This window comes from Ambystoma mexicanum, chromosome 13 (assembly GCF_040938575.1).
Source record: "Ambystoma mexicanum isolate Mex_15411 chromosome 13, UKY_AmexF1_1, whole genome shotgun sequence".
Taxonomy (NCBI): Eukaryota; Metazoa; Chordata; class Amphibia; order Caudata; family Ambystomatidae; genus Ambystoma; species Ambystoma mexicanum.
This window is the reverse complement of record NC_090938.1, coordinates 402,714,951-402,734,606: the sequence shown is the minus strand read 5'-3', so window position 1 is coordinate 402,734,606 and position 19,656 is coordinate 402,714,951. Positions and strand designations below refer to the sequence as shown.

The following is a 19,656-nucleotide window of genomic DNA, read 5'->3' as shown; positions in this document are numbered from 1 at the left end:
CGAATTGGCCGACCCACATTTGGTACTCGGATCTTCTGAGACTAAGGTTGTCAGGTCCTCTTCGCCTTCCTGTAACACAAGATCTGCTGAGCCATAAGAGGGATCGGGTATTTCATCTCTTACCTCTATCACTGAGCTTTGCGGGTTGGTAATTGAAGAATTAGCATGTGAAAACCTGGGTTTGTTGCAACAGAATCTTTTTATAATCAAGGCTGCCAGGTAAGCTTCTACAAGGAGTCAGTTTAAAAGTAAGTGGGCTTGTTTTTGCTACTGGATGCTTGAGCAATTCTTAGATCCATGCAAAGCATCTTTCGACAATATCCTATCTTTTCTGTACTACCTCATTTCTCTGTAGTCAAGGTCCAACCACTCTGGTCATATTTCTCCAGCATGGGGTCTGGCATGGATTCACATGCTCATGAATATTCCCCGTCGTCAGGCTGGGAATCCTCGGTAAAGAAAAAACCAGTATCAGTTTCGTTTCTGATCTGTCTTTCGTAGTAATAACCAATCACTGGTCTCTGCGTCATACTGACCACAGCCAATGACTGCCCTCTACCTAAGCACCGCCTCTGGCAGCCATCTTCAGATTTTTACCGCACGTTCATGTGTTGGGATCCTCGTGCTATTGCTCTCGAGCGTTAGTGCTATTTTTTTCGCGCTTTTTACAAAAACTTCGATTCTTTCGGTCAAAAGAGCCTCAAGCTCCACCGATCCTACATCCGATCAACGGGGACCCGTGTCGGATTCATCTGTGCCCCTCAAGGGTGAAGATTTCGTCGAGCTACACTTCGGAGGACTCCAGAAGCTTCTCAGGCCCTGTCTCGGAGATGGCCCAGGAGAAGGGAAGCTCGACGCCCGGAAAGCTGTTCAGGGTCTGCCCTGGATGCCAGCTGCAGAACGTCTTCAAGGAGGACGAACACTCTTTCTGCCTTTACTGCCTTCATGAGGACAAGACGCACGTGGAGAAGGACTGTGCGTTTTGCGGCAACATGTCGGAACGGACCATGAAGGACCGCCATCAACGTCTCGCCAACTGGCTGGAGGGTAAGAGCCCGTCTGGCGAGAAGAAGAAGAAATCCGAGCGGTCTTCTAAGACCTTTGAGGGCGCCCCGGCGACGGGGGCCCAACATAAGGCCAAGCACCGCGAGTCCGCTGGCACCGGGAGCGCCGAACGGTCGGGCTCTAGGGGCGCCAGGCAGGGCGCACCCTCCCCGGCACCATCAACCACGAGCCAACGCTCTGGGTCGGGTAAGAGGAAGGCCGAGCACCCGGCGAAGCTCCTGGAGAGGCCCCGGTCGAGCTCTAAGGCAGAGGAGGAGCGTGGCAGTGCCCCCTCCCTCAAGGATAAGGCGGTGAGCGCAACTAAGGTGGTGAAGGCCTTGATCCATCCGACCAAGCCCTCTATCGAAACGGTCGCGGCGGCCCTGGCTCAGCCTGTGGTGGCTGCACCAGTGGTGGCGACCTCAGGGCCCAGAATCTCCCTGCCTCCTCGGAGGGAGTCTTCCTTTGTGCCCATCGATAGGACCCCCGTGAAACCCTCCGTGGGGAAGAAGAAGGGGGGGCAGGGCGTCGTCGTAGAGTCGGCCTCAACCTCAGAAGAGGAGCTGATCGAGGTCTTAAGCCACGGCCTAGGCGTGGAAGAAGGCCAGCCCGTCGGAATGGACCCCGACGCAGGTGACGACGACGACATCGTCGAGGATACCGACGGGGCCCCTGCTCTCCCGTCGGGTTCCCCTCTGCCAGCGCCGCAAGACAACTCGGCGGCCATTTTGTTGGCCATACAGTCCTTATGCTCCGAGATAAGGACGAGGCTACCGTTACCGACGGAGGAACCTCTCCCGTCGGGGGATCCAGAACCGGGACCTTCTGGTGTTCCCCCTACCAAGAAAAGAAGGATCCATCCACCACCTCCTTTTCAACCGTCGCGCCCCTTCCAGCCCTCCTCCCCGTCCACCCGAGGGGATGATACGGGGACTGACACGGCAGCGACGGGTACGGACGACGAGGCATACGACGAGGACTTTCCGTCGTCGCCTCCCACCAGGGCCTCTCCGCCCGACGAGATCGGATCTTTCCACTCCATGATCTCCAGGGCTTCCGAGCTTTTCCAACTCTGCCCTGAGGAGAAGAAAAAGGAAGGCTTCCTTTATCAGCGGCGCGAGGCCAAGAGGAAGACGGTCCTCGCAGTGCCTCTGTTGGACGACATTTGGGATGAGGGCCTTTCCCTCCTCAAGAACCCTTCCACGACGCCAGCTAGAAGAGACCGGTACGAGAAAAAGTACCGGGTCCCGGACACGGCCCCCCTGTGCCTCCGGGCGCAGCCTACCCCGGACTCCGTCGTCTCCGCGGCAGCCAGGAAGAAAGCGGGGGGGGGTGCGGCCTCCACATCGACTTCCCCGCCGGACGGCGAGGGAAAGAAATTGGATACTATGGGGCGTAGAGTCATCTCGTCGGCAGCGACGACGATTAAAGCGGCCAACGCCTTGGCTATCGTGGCCCGCTACGACAGGGAGCTCTGGTACAAGATGGCTCCCCTGCTGGATTTTCTGCCGGACGACAAGAGGGCGGAGGCCCTTGAGATCCTGCAGGAAGGTGAGGTGGCCTCGGACCACGCCATCACCGTGGCGACGGACATCGCCGACACTGGATTCCGCCAGCTGGGCAACGGTGTTTGCCTTCGAAGTCGTGGATGGCTCAAAGCTACGGACTTCCGGCAGGACGTCCAGACCAGAGTCCTGGACATGCCCTTCGACGGGAACAACCTGTTTGGCAAGACAGTGGACGATTCCCTTCAGGCCATCAAGGCGGATACTGAGACGGCCCGGGCCCTTGGAGTCCTGCAACGACGGACGCCCTTTCGGAGCGGCGGAGGCAAGGGCGCCTCCAAAGGTTCCGGCGGCGGTTTCGCTTCCTACCGTCAAGCGGCCCGCTCGTCGTCGCAAGAGGCCTACAGAGGACGAGGCAAGTCTAGCGGACCCCGCCGTCGTCGCCAAGGAGGTCAAGGCGGCAAGGCCGCGTCCAAGCAGGATTGAACCGGCCGTGGGGTCGGGCCCCCACCGAAGCACCCCGGTGGGAGGCCGGCTGTCGGGCTTCGTCAGCGTGTGGGAGTCCATCTCCACCGACCGTTGGGTGCTGGACGCCCTGGCCCGGGGCCACGCGCTCGAATTTCAAAGAAGGTGCCCGCGCGTCCCCCCCGTGGCCAGGAAAGAACTTCACGTCCCTCAACTTCTCCTGGAGGTAAAGGCGATGCTCAGAAAGGGCGCCATCGAACTCGTCCCAAAGAGGCTTCGGGGCTCCGGAGTCTACTCGAGATAATTCCTCAGATTCGTGGTCCAAGGGCGTCATTACCAGTTCAAAGCCCTTCCCTTCGGACTACGGTCGGCACCCAGGGTATTCACCAAGTGCCTTGCACCGGTGGCGGCGCAGCTGCGCCGGGAGGGGATCCACGTCTACCCCTACCTGGACGACTGGCTCATCCGCGCCAAGACGAGGGAGCTCGCCGTGGTCCACACGGGAAGGACCGTCCAACTCCTCACGGACCTGGGATTCTCTGTGAACTACGCCAAATCCCACCTGGTGCCCGCGCAAGTCGCACTGTTTCTGGGAGCGAGGCTCGACACAGTGTCCCTTCTGGCCTCCCCGTCGGAGGAGAGGACCAGGTCCATCTTGGGCAAGGTGCAACGGATGTTGGTGGCCGACGCGGCCAAAGTGAGGTCCATCAAGTCCCTCCTCGGGATGATGTCTTCCTGCATCTACCTCATTCCCATGTGCAGGCTCCGGATGCGCCCGTTGCAAGAATTCCTGGATGCGCGCTGGATCCAGACGACGGGCAGCTTCGAGGAAAGGATCAAGCTCGACGAGAGTTTCCGACGAGCGATACGGTGGTGGGGCACCCGCGCGCATCTGACGGCGGGCATGGACTTCCAGACCCCAGCCCACCAGGAGACTGTGACCACGGATGCCTCCCTGGAAGGGTGGGGAGCGCACACCGAAAATCTGCACGCAAGGGGACTCTGGCTCCCGACGGAGAAGTCCCTACATATCAACGTCCTGGAGCTCCGTGCAGTGTTTTGGGCCCTCAGGTCCTTCCTTCCGTCCCTCAAGGGCAAGGTGGTGAGGATCTTCACCGACAACACCACCACCATGTTTTACATCAGGAAACAGGGCGGAACCAGGTCCCCAGCGCTGTCCAAGGAGGCGCAGGACCTGTGGCATTGGGCCGTCGCCCAAGGGATTTTTCTGGTGCCGTTTCATCTGGCAGGGATAAAAAACACCATCGCCGACTCACTCAGCAGGGAGCTGCGCTCGTGCCACGAGTGGGAACTACGGCAGGATCTGGTGGATCGCCTCTTCCGACGGTGGGGCACACCCCAGATCGACCTGTTCGCGACGGCGACGAACACCAAGTGCCGGAGGTTCGCCAGCAGGTTTCCCCAGGCGAGGAGCATGGGCGATGCTTTCTCGTTCCCCTGGGAGGGCCTGTTCCTCTACGCGTTCCCTCCCTTGCCTCTGCTAATCCGGCTCGTCAACCAGCTCAAGAGGTCACGGTGCAGGATGATCCTCGTCGCACCTGCGTGGCCGAGGCAGATATGCTTCCCGGACCTTCTGGACTTGTCAGCGTCCCCGCCGATCAAGCTGCCGGCGGACGCGGATCTACTCTCCAGGGAAGGAGGCGCCATCCTCCACCACGACCCGAAGTCGCTGAACTTGCAGGCCTGGCTCCTGCAGCACTAGAGTTTGGAGGATACGACATACCGGCCGATTGCAGAGAGGTTCTTGCAAAGGCCAGGGCGTCCTCGACTCTTAAATGCTACGGACACAAATGGAAGAGGTTCTCTGTCTGGTGCCACGCACAGAAGATTAACCCTCTACGGATTACGGCTCCCCAAGTACTGCCGTACCTGCTGACGCTGGCCAAAGCTGGTCTGGCACATGCGTCCATCAAGATTCATCTTGCTGCGATCTCCCGATACACCAGAACCACGGGCCGGACATCCTTGTGGTCTCATCGTCTGGTGAAAGAGTTCATGAAGGGACTGTTCAGATCGTTCCCGCCGGTGAAGGCTCCGGCCCCGGAGTGGGAGCTCAACGTGGTGCTGACCAAGCTCATGGGACCTCCGTTCGAGCCTCTGCACTCGGCCCCGTTGAAGTTTCTATCGTGGAAAACAGCGTTTCTTGTGGCCATCACCTCCGCACGACGAGTGGGAGAGATCCAGGCCCTTTCCTGCAAGGCCCCGTACTTGACTTTCCACGACACGAGGGTAGTGCTCAGGACGCACCCCTCCTTCATGCCCAAGGTACCGTCGGACTTCCATCTCAACGAACCCTTGGTGTTACCTGTGTTCTTCCCGTCGCCTTCGTCGCCGGCTGAGAGGACTTTGCACTCGCTGGATGTAGCTAGAGCGCTGAAGTTCTACGTAGACCGCACGAAGGGTTTTCGGAAGACGTCACAACTCTTTGTGAACTTTGGACCTGTCAATCAGGGGAAGGCTCTCTCGAAGGCTTCCATCTCCAGATGGCTCTCCGGCTGTATCATGTGCTGTCACCGGTTGGCAAACCGACCGCTGCCTGGCCGTCCGAGAGCCCATTCCACCAGAGCGATCGCAGCTACCACGGCGTTCCTATCTGGTGTGCCCCTGCTGGACATATGCAGGGCTGCTACGTGGAGGTCGACGCACACCTTCACGAAATTCTACTGCGTCGACCGGGATTCCAGGGAGGAGTCCAGGGTCGGCCAAGCAGTGCTGCGCAACCTGTTCGCCTGAGGTGAGCCTGGTGAGGAGGTAAGATGCTTAATGTTGAGTTGATGTGATGCTTAATGTTGAGCCTTTGCCACCTCCCGTGGTTGTGCATGTGTGTACTGCTATGTATTCTTTATTCATGAGCATGTGAATCCATGCCAGACCCCATGCTGGAGAAGGAACAAGTTACTTACCTGTAACTGTTGTTCTCCAGCATGGGTCTGGCATGGATTCACATGCGAACCCTCCCGCCTACCCCTCTGCGGCTCTTCACTTGGTCATACTGCCACTTCACGTGCTTCCAAATCTGAAGATGGCTGCCAGAGGCGGTGCTTAGGTAGAGGGCAGTCATTGGCTGTGGTCAGTATGACGCAGAGACCAGTGATTGGTTATTACTACGAAAGACAGATCAGAAACGAAACTGATACTGGTTTTTTCTTTACCGAGGATTCCCAGCCTGACGACGGGGAATATTCATGAGCATGTGAATCCATGCCAGACCCATGCTGGAGAACAACAGTTACAGGTAAGTAACTTGTTCCTTATCAGCAATTGGAGCATATCTATGATCCCAATGTCGTTTTATCTCGACTGCCAGCCCTATTGTAAGAAGACATTTTGAGGGCCTTCTGCGTCCTCCGGTGAGTAGGCCACATGCTTCATGGGATCGTACTAGTGGCCCTATAGCAAAAGCTGTTCGCCCCAATGCCCACTTATTGCAGACATTAGATTTGTTTCTTGCAAAGCTGCTTTTATTTATAGCAATCAGTTCTGCTCTAAGGATTGGTGAAATTCAAGCTCTCTTGTCTTCAGAGACATATACAGTTTTTCCATAAAGATAAAGTGGTTCTTGGGAACTCACCCTTCTTTCTTGCCCAAGATTGTCTTGTCTTTCCACATAAATCAAGAAATAGTTCTTCGTACTCTTTTACTCTCTCCTCAAATCGAAGGTGAAAAGACCTTACATGCTTTGGATGAGAGACGCCCCCTCAAATTTTAATTGGATCGCTCTAAAGATTTCAGAAATTCAGACGGTCTGTTTGTGACCTTCGGGGGTCGGCAACCAGCATCACAAGCTTCTAAGTAACTATTCCATGCTGGATTGACTGTGGTATTGTACAAGTTTACAAGACTCTATAGAAAGCTGTTCCCAAGGGCTTGCATGCACACGCTGTTAGAGCAAAGGCTACAGAGATATGTCCCATGGGACATTGTCAGCAAGGCGCGACTTGGGATTCTCTGTCTGCCTTTTGCAGACATTTCTGTATGGACACAGCTGCATGCTCTGATGCCAGATTTGGGCAGCCGGTCTTACAAACCATATATAATTAGGTTTATAGTCCAGCCTCAACGGAAGGTCTTAATGCTGTTCATTCTCCCATAAGTATGGAGGAAAGGGGACTGGACAAAAAAGTAAGACAATGTTACTCACCATAGTGACTTCTGTACTCCAACTATATAGTCCCCTTGGCTCCATATGCCCCGCCCGCCATTCCACAATACATAGTTCAGGTGACCAATCTAGCTGTTCAAAGGACTGACGGGTAATGTCAAGGAGCCATGGTTGGTCAGTGAGGCAAGCCACGGCCACCAAGCATCGCCTACAGTGGAACACAAATTTATTTAAATGGAAGCTATTCTTTTTCCATGCTGTGCAAGAAAGAGCTCCAGTCCCGTGCCATAGGACGGACACCTATATGTTTGGCGGCAAGGGGACTATGGACTAGGACTACAGAAGCCACTATGGTAAGAAAGGTTTTCTTATTCCAAGATTACAGCCATAGGCTGGATTACAGCCATAGGCTGAGACATTTATAAGTGTTATGAATTCAACAAAGATTCCAGTGAGGGGAAACTCTGATTAAAAGTAATACACTTTCCTTCTCCACCTTAGCGTAAACTATAGAGAGGGATGGACAATCTACTCCCACATCTATATATTATGATTTGTGGCCCCTCATTTTCCTCTTCAGAGCCTCTTGTAGAGGCTGATCAGTTGGGTTTGTAGTTCTCAACTCTAAGTCTCTAGGTCCGGATTCTTATAGACTCATGGCGGTCCTATTTTTCACCACCAGCCCCAGATGAAGAATTTCGCTCATCCCCTGAAAGGATCACACTGATCGAGGAGGAGCCAATGAAGATGCCGGAAGTCGAGGTACGAAAACCCTCCATGCTGTTCTGTAAAGTTGAGTCTGTATAATGTTCCTGTTGTGTGTGTGAGTCTGTTTCTGAGGGTGTACATTTTCATGTATAACTCACTTTAAGCCACACTCAAATCTTCTCCTACAGTGTGAGCGAGACCTTCAGGAGATCACTGACCATGAGCTGAAGTTCATTATGGCAGAAGAGGAGCCTCCTCTGCCCTCTGAGAGGCAAGATGTTCTCCAGAAGAGAGGCAGTGACAGAGGTGAGTTTGAAGCATGAGCGTGAGAATATATGAATATTTGCTCCACAGCCATTCACCTCTTTGCATGCCCTATTTTTCAGAGTCTGTGGAAAAGGAACGTGCTCCAGAGTTGGATGTCAGCATTGCTCCTTTGTCTCCTGCTTCACGGTAAGACTGTAGATATGAGTATGTTTTTAATTCATTCGTGATTTTCGTAGCACAGTCCTGTGGAGTGTCACTGTATAGCCCTGGAAGTTATCAGTACTCGATACACATCCATGGGAATTGTGAACACCTAGGGCAGAGTCCGGGAATTATCCATAATGGGGGCACAGAACTGTGAGTTATCACATTTGGGAAACCAGGGAGCACAGAACTAGATGTTATTGGGGCATAGCCTTGGGCATTACCAATACCTGGGAGAAAACCCCCCATTATTATCATTACCAGTAGCACACAACACATGCAACAGTCATTCTCACTACTTCAACAGAGCCCTCAGTGATGTGAGTATCTTGGGTACAATATGAGGAATACAGCCATACGAGTTGTTAACTTCTCAGTCATAACTCAGCTTCCCTCTTTCCTTCAGGATAAACTAAAATACTATGAGCCTCATTATGGGTTTGGCTATAATTCGGCTGTAAATCTGCCGAATTACCACCAGAAATATTTACTGTTACTGCCACTTGGTCCTGTTGGTTTACCACAGGATTACGAGTGGTGGCAAGGCAGTGTAAATCCCCATTTTTGAGTCGCTATGATACCATTGGGGATTTTGGTGGAGTTACCGAGACTGGCAATTCCTCAACAGTATTTCTGCCAATTATTTGGAGGTAAAGTGGAGGATTTACCACCAACGTTTTGCTGGAGGTGAATCCTCCACTTTACCACAAAAGTTGGAATTTGGTGGTGCAATAAATATTAGGCAGTAATCCCCATACTGCCCAAAAAAGTGGCAGTAACAGAATTAATGAGGCCCTTTGTACCTTCTTGACTACTAATTGTGAAGGCATCATGAAGCAGATTCAGACAACAGGTTCAAGTTTGATCCACAAAGCTTTATTAACTTTTAAATACAGAATGGAGTAAGGCCTAACTTGCCCTATGCTAAGGTGGGATTTCCTTACCTAAAGAAAACTAAGGATAGTCTGTGTTAGGAAGTCCAAAGCAAATGTCTGTCTGAGTCCAAAATCTATATTTGCCCTCATGTCTAACTGTATACAATGTGTAGGGATGTCAGCAACAAAATAAATAGTATTCAAAGCAAAGTTCAGAGCTTCTTCTAGCTCACGGCTTGCACTCAGCTTCCCCTTCCCCAAGTGCAACATAGCTCAAAAGGAATAGGGGTTCCCTTGCCCAAAAGTTCAAATCTTCCAGTTTTTCCAAACAAGACAATTCCATGGGACGCTTCCCAGCTCTTATGATATTGTTCCTTTTTACTAATTCATATAGGCAGTTCAGTCTCTTGACTTCAAACCACAAAGGAGGTTATTGTAAAACCCAAGCTTCTTCATAGGCGCTTTCAGTGGCTCTTCCATACAGGGTTGCACTGTGGTCTAGGTGCAGTTGTCGAACCACGCGGTCCACCCATTACAGGTCACGCAACCAATACCCCTTCTTGGCTGCTTTTCCACCAACACAATGCCACTGCTTCAACTTGACAGTGATGCTTGGTTTATTCACCTGTGCCACACTCTCTTGACACTGTATCATGGCTTTCTTGGCCACTATGCATGTGTTATACTTTCTTGCATTTTCCTGGCTCTTACCAATGCTCGTTTCCTCTTATATTGCAGTTCTGTATATCAGGCAGATTCACAAAACCTTCTTTCATTCTGCTTAATATTCAAGGGTGCCCAAAGCTTGCTTTCATTCTGTTCAGTATTCTAAAGTACTTAATTTGGCTTTCACTTGCCTGCAAGTCAAAGGATTTCTCTTATCCCAATTTCTCATATGGTTTCTACATATGTGGTTGGCCACCTTTCATCTGTTAAGGTGTTCCTTCACCCACCAGATTTGTATTAATATTAGTTTTCAACGTTCTCTCAAGCTGGTCAATGTTTTGTGTTACGATTCATTCGTTGCTGTGGACCATGTTTATTCTTAAAGTTCGATGTCTTTCAAACACATTCCTCACATCAACTTTCTTCCTTGTTGAGTTTTCAATCTTTCAGGTCGTTATTTAGAATTACTTAAAGTTCAACAATTCATAGGGGTTCATCTGCCCGCTCGCCGTGCTGGGCCCCCTTTTCTAGGTGGACTCACTGGATTATGCGTACAGCGGTTGTACAAGTCTCCTGCCTGCCACGGTTCATTTTCTCCATGCTGTGTCTTGCATTTGTAGTGTATTGGCGTTCAGCGGCTTATCTCCTTCCACCAGCAGGCTGTCACGGGGACGGGCACTTCCTTGTGGGTCCTCCAGCTCTTGTCGGCTTCACTCCAGCTCTTCAGCCTGGACCTCTGCCGCACACTGCCTCCTCCTTCTTTCCGCTGCTTTGCAAGCCTCCCACCCCCACACACGCAACTGATTTTGGCTCTGGGTCTCCCTGCTGGCTTCAGCCACTCTGAGTCCTCCTCCACGGGTTCTGTGGATTTTAAAGTCCCCGCCAAACTGATTGGTCTTCTTACAACTAGACTGCTCACTGTCTTTGTGGAAATCCATTTTCCATTTTGTTATTTGTGTTGTCATCTTCCTCGTCCCAGTACCAAAATGGTGTTTGGTATGCTTCTTCGTCTCATTACCAAAATGGTGTGTTTATCAGTCAATGTCAATTGGAAAATAGGAACATAATTAGTAATACCCTATAAAGGCCTGGGGGAAATTTGATTCCATATAAAAGGGATATGGGGGATACCATGTCTTGTCTAAGGACGTCCTCTCCCTACTCCCCAAGTCTCCTCCACCCAGGTGATCCTCCCACGCATATCCACCCCCAGGAACAGAATTTAAGAGCGATGGCCTTTCCCTGGCCACCCTAGAGGAGGATACAGGAGGAAAAGAAGTGAGGACGCCTTCATGTTCCTCACATTATGTCTAGTTCAGCCCAGCTCATGTGAGTCCCTAGAGTACGTAGGCAACGACTGGGCGGGTCGCCTTCTACTTGTGTGCTTCTTGTTTTTGGAACTTTCTTAGTTTAGTTTAGTTTAGTTTATTATTTGTAATGCGCTCCAGACCCGAGGGTATTCAGGCACAAGGCACAAGGATATTCGAAGCTTGGTTACAACATGTAATATACATTTGTGTGCAGGTGCCGATTGGTTACATGTGGGCACAATAAGATTACAATATATACAGGCAGGTACATTGTGGCATGCATAATTTTACAAAGCAGTCGATGCGGTTGGTGCATGCAGTGTAGAGAGGGGTGCCGGGCAGAGTCAGCAAGGTATGTGTCTAGATTTCGACATCTTTGAGCCAGCTAGTGATACGCTGGTGGAACTTGTGATAGGTTTGATTGATTCTTAGAGGGGGTGGTAGTGAGTTCCATAGGAGTGCTGCCTTGACCTGGAAGCTGCTGCCTCCGATTTTGGCGCGTTTGTATCTTGAGTATCTGTATTTTCCATACTCTACTCAATTTATATCTAAACTTCTCCAATTCCAGGTGTCTGTCAAGACCTGGCTATTCTCTGCCTTTCTGTAGTACCTCTTTTCTCTTCTTCCCCTTCTTCAGTCTGGCACCAAGAGACCCTCTGGTGTACGTAGCCTTTTTATTAAAATGCCAAACCTAAACATAATGCATGAAGCTCAGTCATAGAACATTGACGATGAAGTGCTGCCCTGGGAGGTTTCATGGCCTGGTGCTCAGCACTGGAAGAAGTCATTCACTTTAGTAACTAAAACATGTATCCCCCCAGATTGATAATAATAATGAAACCTAGGTTTTTGTCCTAATTGTTTAAATAACATTTCTTTTTATCTTATGTCCTAAATAAATGGGCCTTAACACAATTCTCCAATTTTTACATTGAACTAAAAAAAGAATACCAATCACAAGATTCGCCATACATTCCAAATAAAACCACAAATTAGTATCAGAATACAGTATCATTTACAAGTTCAGTTTTCTTATAAAAGAATATAAAGCATTCAATGTGGATCTTGAACAATGGTCCAAATACATATTCTCCCAAAGCGATTCCAAAGGCTTTAATCTGAGACCCTCAATGTGATTCCCAAAGATATTATTACTGAGCGATATCAAAGCAGGGCATTCACACATCAGATGTCTTAGAGACTCCTCAGAATGTAAGCAGTGCTTGCATCTATTACTCCTTCATTTCCCACCTTAATCTATTTTCCTTTGTTGGTAGTAGTTTTAAGCGAAAGCGTTGCAGGCATCTGTTGAAGCCCCAGGGTATAACAATAAGTAAGGGGTGCAGCATCCATGTTTCCTGTGCACCCCCTCTACGTCTCTGTTGGTATTATAAGACCTCACTTTTTCCCAAGTGTTGATCCAGTCATGTTCTTGGGTCTTTTTCCTGGCTAAGGTGTAATCTATAGCCACTTATTCCAAACCTGTGGATGCCATTCCCAAGGTCCATTACTGAACCAAAACACTTTCAATTAGGGCTTTCGTGGAGTTTAACTGCTCAAATTTGGAATTTGCAGGTGGTTGGCAGATCTTTGAGCACAGGAGGGCCCTGCTCCAATACATTTTTATAATTTATTGAATTCAGGATCCCCACACCCGCCTTCCTCAGCGGGCCGGAGCCCCAGTGTTCTGCCCCCTGTTTGGGATTGAGAATCCTGCGTTCTTCTGCACGTGCATATATGGTTTCTTGCAAGAACATCACATTAAGCCCCATTCACCTAAATTCTCTTGCTACTAGGGACCTTTTCGTTTGTGAGTTCAACCCCTTAACATTTAGTGTCCCAACCCTGAGGAGGTTATGTCTTTGTGGGTCTAAGTCTACAGCCATTTCTTCCTCTTTGACCCCGCAGACCCATTAACAGGCACTGGTGGCCCAGCTGTCGATATAACGCACATGCCATTACTTGTTTCGTGTTTGAAGAAGAACCCGTTCCTGCCCTTTTCCCCACTCCTGCCCCACTACCCCAAAACTGCGTCCGATCCAGCTCAGTGAAAGGCACCGAGCTAAGCTCAGATCACCAGCGGAAACCGGACAACTCACAGTCTTCTCTCATAACTTCCAAGTGAACATTGAGACCCCTCTACCCCCCAGTCCCAAACATTTCCCAAATTCAAACATCCCCAACATTTTCCCAATCGAACATGTCCCCCCAATTAATACGTCACCTGGAAAGCCCAGGTCCGGGACATCCATCGGTCTGCACCCCTTACAACTTAGGTTTCCCCGGAAGTGAGGCCGCTGAGCAAAGTCACCACCATTTAACGCTCTGGCGCCACTCCTCTGTGTGGTAAGCATCTGGCCACTTTTTCTCGCTCCCATAACCCATGCAGGCCAAAGCACAGCCCCATCTGCACTTTTTTGCGGAGCGTGCTGAAAGCAGTCCGCTGCTGGATGTCAGGTGGTCCATTGCCACCCACTTCCATCTATGCATGGGGTACAGCCGCCATTTAGGTCATTATGCTAAGATTCCCTATGAGCTTCAGGCATGCGGCCCAGGGGATTTATATGTTCTTCTGTATTTCCTGGATCCAGGTATGCGCTTCCGTCTGGGTCCCTGAATTCACCACTGCCTGTCATCTTCCTTCCTTGTGCCTGGGTCTTGGTCATTGTCCTCGTTGCCCAGAATTTCTGTCATGGAACACTTTATGTCGTTCTCCGTTCTTAGCCTTTCCCTCCGTCCATCTAGTTCGAATGTGAGGGAGAATGGGTAGCCCCATCTATAATGGACTTGTCGTTCCTTTAGACACTGGTGAGGGGCATGCACTTCCGCCTAAGGGCGAGGGTCAATAATGACAGGTCTTGGAAGATCATTACTCTTGCAGCGTCGAAAGAGACAGGCCTGCTACGCTTATCTTTATCCAGGATCCTGGCCTTGTAGCTGTAACTGTGGAATCGGACTAGGACTGATTTTGGTCCCCCTGTAGCTCCACCTGCCCTGTGTATTCTTTCGATCTTTGGTTCATCGATAGAGTCATCCTCAAATAGGAGCTTCAGTATTTCATGGAGGGTCCTTTTTAAATCTTGTTCGGACTCTCCTTCTCTTTCCGGGATTGCAAAAAGTCTTAGGTTGTTCCGTCTCTCACGATTTTCCAAATCGTCCATCTTGAGACAAAATGCCTCTTCTCGGGATTCTATATTGTTGATTCTTTGATTCATTTGTGTCTCAAGAGTGTTAATTGAGGTCTGGTTGTTTTCGACTCCTTACAGTCTCTCTTCTATTTTGTCGATTCTCTGCTAATTCTGTCGACCTTCCCGCCAATATTTGGGCTCATATTTTTTATTTCTTCCAGTAAGGCTGCTACGTCTCCCTTGGTGGAAGCAGCATCAGCTCCTGAGGTCGCCATAGTGGATTCACGGACGGGTTCAGGGTGAGTGCGGAATGGGCTATACCTATAAGGGGCCAGTTTTTGCCTTATTTCCTGCTCCTCGCTTATGTCTCTTTCCCTGCTTCGCCACTACTCATTAGAGCTTTTTTCTGGGGGTGTAATTATCACTAGCTGAGTGCACAGTACTCTTTTTCTAGGGTGCACGTCTCGTTTTCTCTTCTATTCCCAGGTTTGCACCCCAGAGGATGTCACACGCCCCAAGAATGTGGGCCCAACACTCACAAGATCAGGTTAGTCTAGGAGTCAAAAGGGTCCGTAGTGTACTTTATTGAATTCACCAAAAAAAGGGTATGGTTGGTGGCAGGGGGGTTGTGGATTGAGGCAGAGGATCTTTGTCTTACAGGGTGTGCCGTTGCGCGCCTTATGTAGTGTCAACACTCTCCGGCCGCTGGTCGCTTTCTAATCCAACAGTCGTTTGCAGGGAACAACAAAGGAGGGCACACGCCCCAGGGTTAAGGGCCCAACCATTCATTGTTTTTTCTATTTGTGGAGGTTTGTCCCTGTTTTGTTGTGATTGTGTTTACCAGTGAGGCCCCACTACAACTGGGAAAGTCTGTGTGTGGTGGACGTTTGTGACGCTTGTCCTTAGATCGCCAATGTTTCTCTGTGCCAGAGTGTGCCTCCTTCAAAGTCCTCCACATTGGCTGCTGGATAGCACCTGTGTGCAGATCTTTATCCCTTCCGCCCCTCACGTGTGGCAGGGCAGGTAACTCAGTGCACCGTTTCATTTTGGGGGGTGTGGGTCCTCTGTTCGACGCAACAAGCGAGCCGGTGCTGCGCGCTGTAGATGTTCGTTGGGTGTGGTATGGGCAGGGGGCCCTAGGGTGTTTGGTGTTCAGGCCCAATCTGAAGTTGCTTCCTCTGTCCCGTGGTGAATATTCTCAATTAGCCAGCCTATGTGGGTATGGTACCTGAGCCCGGTTCACTCCCTTAACACTGGGAAAAGTCCAGTCTTGTTGGTCAGAACCTGATCCAAGACTCTGAGGGGTTTGTGGGGACGTCCCTCGGGTGATTACAGGGTCGTCGTAGCACTGCTAGAGGACCCCCCGCTGTCATGTCTGTTCTAATGCAACCCTTAATTATCTAAGACGCGGGTGAGGGGCCGTCTGCGCCTCAGTGCCCTGCCCAGACAAGGGCGTCTGCTGAGCTCCTAGGCGCGTCCACTATCAGACCTGGCGGGAGAAGAGGTCTGCCAGGCCTTTAGTCTCCGGCTCTGCACTGTGTTGTTTGCCGTAGGGTGCACGCATTGACTGCTTAGAGCCAAGGCTCTCTTCGTGCTCTGAAACACTTGTGTATAAGCGCGATAGAAATAAAATATCAAAATCAAGGCAGTCTCTCCTTACCTGGACGCACTCCTCGGTGTGGACTGGTTCCGTTGTGTCCCTTCACCCGGCGGGGGTCTGTCACCACTCTCTAGTGAGAGCGGGTCCTCCTCTCAGTTGCGAGGCGTGGTGTTGAGTACGATCAGGCTGTTACTCTCACCAGAACTTGATGAACGGCTTCCCCGGGGGGGGGGCGCACAACTCCAGTGTTAGGTGTCGTCTCAGGTCGGAGCTCCAGCCGAGCGTTGCATGGGGTGAGCCTCCTCACTAGCGTCAGCTTGTGGTCCGTTTACGGGGATCTCGCTTTTCTCGGAGCGCGGACACTGTCACATTCCCCGGATTCTCCCCACAGTCAGCTCGCTGGACCAAACAGAGCACCCGATACTCGGGTGGCTCCCACTAGCACTGGGTGGGTGTCCACTGGTCCCGGATTACTTCAGGAAAGGTTCCTGGGAGTGGGGTGATTTTAGTTCGAACAACAGTCCCTGAACAACATCAATCCACCACGCGGCGCCGAATGATAGCAGGGTGTTCTTTCGCTTTCGGTACATGGGGGATGGGGGGAGGGTCATCCGTCTTTTGGGTTAACCACCTCCGAGTTGGGGGGTCGAAAGTGGGGGCTCAGACCCCCTTAGAAGACCGTAGATCCGGGAGCTCACGCGGAGGTAGACTTCATCCACGCGCCCCCTTTTGGCCGTCGTCAAGCCACTTTTTAAAAAATTCCTCTTTTCCTCTATTATGCTTAGCAAGCATTTGCTGGGACTCAAACTAGAGTTTTTGATATTACGTATGTTCTTTCTCATAAGGCGCTTTAAGGCTTGAATTCCTGAAATATAAATCCCCTTTCTGGTCATTACACAGAAACCTGTGGTTTAAACCCTCGCAATTGTGTCATATAACACTTTTACAAATTAAATGTCAGGGGCTGTAGCTTTCCAATGCATGTGCCAGGTTTCCTCAAATAGGGACATACATCTATCTGTGCATCTATCATTCCATGTTAATTGAGTTTTAGTTTGGTTTATTGCGAGGCTCACTATTTGCATGCTCACAACCAGACCAAGTGACTAGTCAAACTTGCCCCACAATAATTAATGGTCACTGGTTTTAGGTTCTATAACACAGAATTGCTCAGCACTTTGGAACAGCCCATGGGAAGCATAGATGAAGTCTATTCTGGAGGCTTGTTTATCACGATGCCAGGTCGTGCTACCATTCAAATCACCCTTTACATTCCCATTTAATGAAGAAAGGTCCCATTCTTTCAAGAAGGTTTCACCACTTCGTTCCCATCCTGCTCATGGTCTCATTTGGGTGAGACTCTCCCCAAAGGCAATCTGTATTAAATTCACCAGCAAATAAAACATGATTATGCTTTGATTTGTTTTGATTATTCATTAGAAAATGCGCCAACCGACCGATAATAGTAGTTTGGTAAATTCTTTATAATTGGCATATAAATTAATAATCAGTAACAATCCCAGATTGCAATGGGGTAAGAGACTCACCATGGTGGGAGCAAAAATAATGGATCTATGGAAATCACCCATTGTTGCCAGTAATAACTCACAAGGCTTTCCAGACGGATTTAGCAGGGCCCTTTTGTTGGCAAGCCACGTAAAACTCAGATTAGTCCCGCATCGCCACTTTTCGTAATGGTGTTTTCCTGACAAAGTAGGTGTTTGAAGCCCGTTGAGTTCCAACTAACTATGTTAAAATCCTGGTCTTCCAAAGCAGGCATACACATCACTAGTCATTTGTAATTCAGGCACCCACACCCAGTTCCATCCCCTTTTAGAGTTTTGAACGTCAACCAGCACGCTGGTGTTATATGAGATGTTAGAGTGCCCTGGGAAATTGTTAAGCTTGTGGGCCAAAGAGTCGGGATGTGATCCCACAAAGCCACGTATATCAATGCTCCTCAGTCTTAAGTCATCTGAATGCGAGTATAGATGGTAGATGGTATATCAATTACTGACATATCCAATTTGTAGTCAAAGAAAAGATATAACTTGAAGCAATAATTAAAACTTTATTTAACATTTAAGGCAACCAAATAGGGAAAACAAAAAGCATGTATATGAGATGCATAGCAATGGACCAGCTGACATGAAGCTGGTAAAAAGAACTCGCATTATCATCAAAACTGTGCATTGACTATATAGTGTTCCGAAGGGAAATTAAGGAAAAGTGTTCCAGCACACATTAGCGGCACCCAGTCCCCCAAATTAACCAACTCTCTCAAGGAATGTCGCAGTGGATTCCAGATGTATTTGGGTCTGTACTTCAAAGTCACTGAGGCAATGTAGTCTTCTTCTCTATCCACGGTATAAATGAGGCCATGCAATCACTCGTTGTGAGTCGGGGCACATTTTGATTCCCAATAGTGAAATATGCATTTTTTAGCAGCTATACTGGCTATATTAAACAATCGTCTAGCAACCAACGAAACCTTGCCTATGTCCCCAAGGAGGTACTTGACAGGTGCTAATACAGGGGGAATGTCCAATTCTCCAGCATGGGGTCTGGCATGGATTCACATGCTCATGAATATTCCCCGTCGTCAGGCCGGGAATCCTCGGTATAGAAAAAATCAGTATCAGTTTCGTTTCTGATCTGTCTTTCTCAGTAGTAACCAATCACTGGTCTCTGGGTCATACTGCCCCCAGCCAATGACTGCCCTCTACCTAAGCCCCTCCCCTGGCAGCCATCCTCAGATTTTTACCGCACGTTCAAGTGTTGGGAGTCCTCGTGCTTAGCTCTCGAGCTTTTGCTGCGTTTTCGCGCTTTTTTCAGGAGATTTTCTCATTTTTTCAGTTAAAAGAGCCTCAAGCTCCAGCATTTCTACTTCCGATCAACGGGGATCCATTTCGGAGTTTTCTACGCCCCTCAAGGGTGAAGATTTCGTCGAGTTACGCTTTTGGAGGATTCCAGAAGTTCCGAGGCCTACCCCGGACATGGCCCAGGAGAAAGGGAGGTCGACGCCCAGGAAGCTATTCAGGACCTGCCCTGGATGCCAGCTTCAGAACGTTTTCAAGGAGGACGAGCATTCGTTATGCCTCTACTGTCTCCATTAGGACAAGACGCACAAGGAAAAGGACTGCGCATTTTGTGGAAACATGTCGGAGCAGACCATGAAGGATCGCCACCTCCGTCTCTCCAACTGGCTGGAAGGTAAGAGCCCGCCAGGCGAGAAGAAGAAGAAGAAGTACGAGCGGTCTTCTAAGTCCTGTGAGGGTGCTCCGGCGATGGGGGCCCAACAAAAGGGTAAGCTCCGCGGGCACCGGGACCGCCGAACGGTCGGGCTCCTTGGCTGCCAGGCAGGGTGCACCCTCCCCTGCGCCATCGACCACGAGCCAACGCTCTGACTTGGGTAAGAGGAAGTCTGAGAACCCGGCGAAGCTTCTGGAGAGGCCCCGGTCGATCTCGAAGACTCCGGCAGAGGGGGAGCGAGGCTCGGACCCTCCCCCGAAGGTGAAGGCCGCTTCAGAAGGTAACGTTGGCCGTGATTCACCCTGCTAGGACCTCAATTGAGGATGTCGCCGCGGCCCTGGCTCAGCCTGTGGAGGCTACACCAGTGGAGGCGCCCTCAGGTACCAGAGTCTCCCTGCCACCGCGGAGGGAGTCGTCTTTCAGGCCCATCGAGAAGACCCCCAGGAAGTCCTCGTTGGAAAAGGGGGGGGATGGGGTGGTGGCCGTCGTGGATACGGACACGACCTCTG

General features: G+C 50.5%; 1 protein-coding gene across 1 annotated transcript in view; it reads left to right on the top strand.

The window, feature by feature from the left end:
- The window catches only part of REC8 (REC8 meiotic recombination protein), a 655,306-nt gene that overhangs the window by 333,292 nt on the left and 302,358 nt on the right, over nt 1–19,656 (top strand). The window contains exons 7-9 of the mRNA XM_069633986.1: nt 7,820–7,899; nt 8,034–8,151; nt 8,232–8,298. Coding sequence (XP_069490087.1) covers nt 7,820–7,899; nt 8,034–8,151; nt 8,232–8,298 — 265 coding nt within the window. The remainder of the gene's footprint in view (nt 1–7,819; nt 7,900–8,033; nt 8,152–8,231; nt 8,299–19,656) is intronic.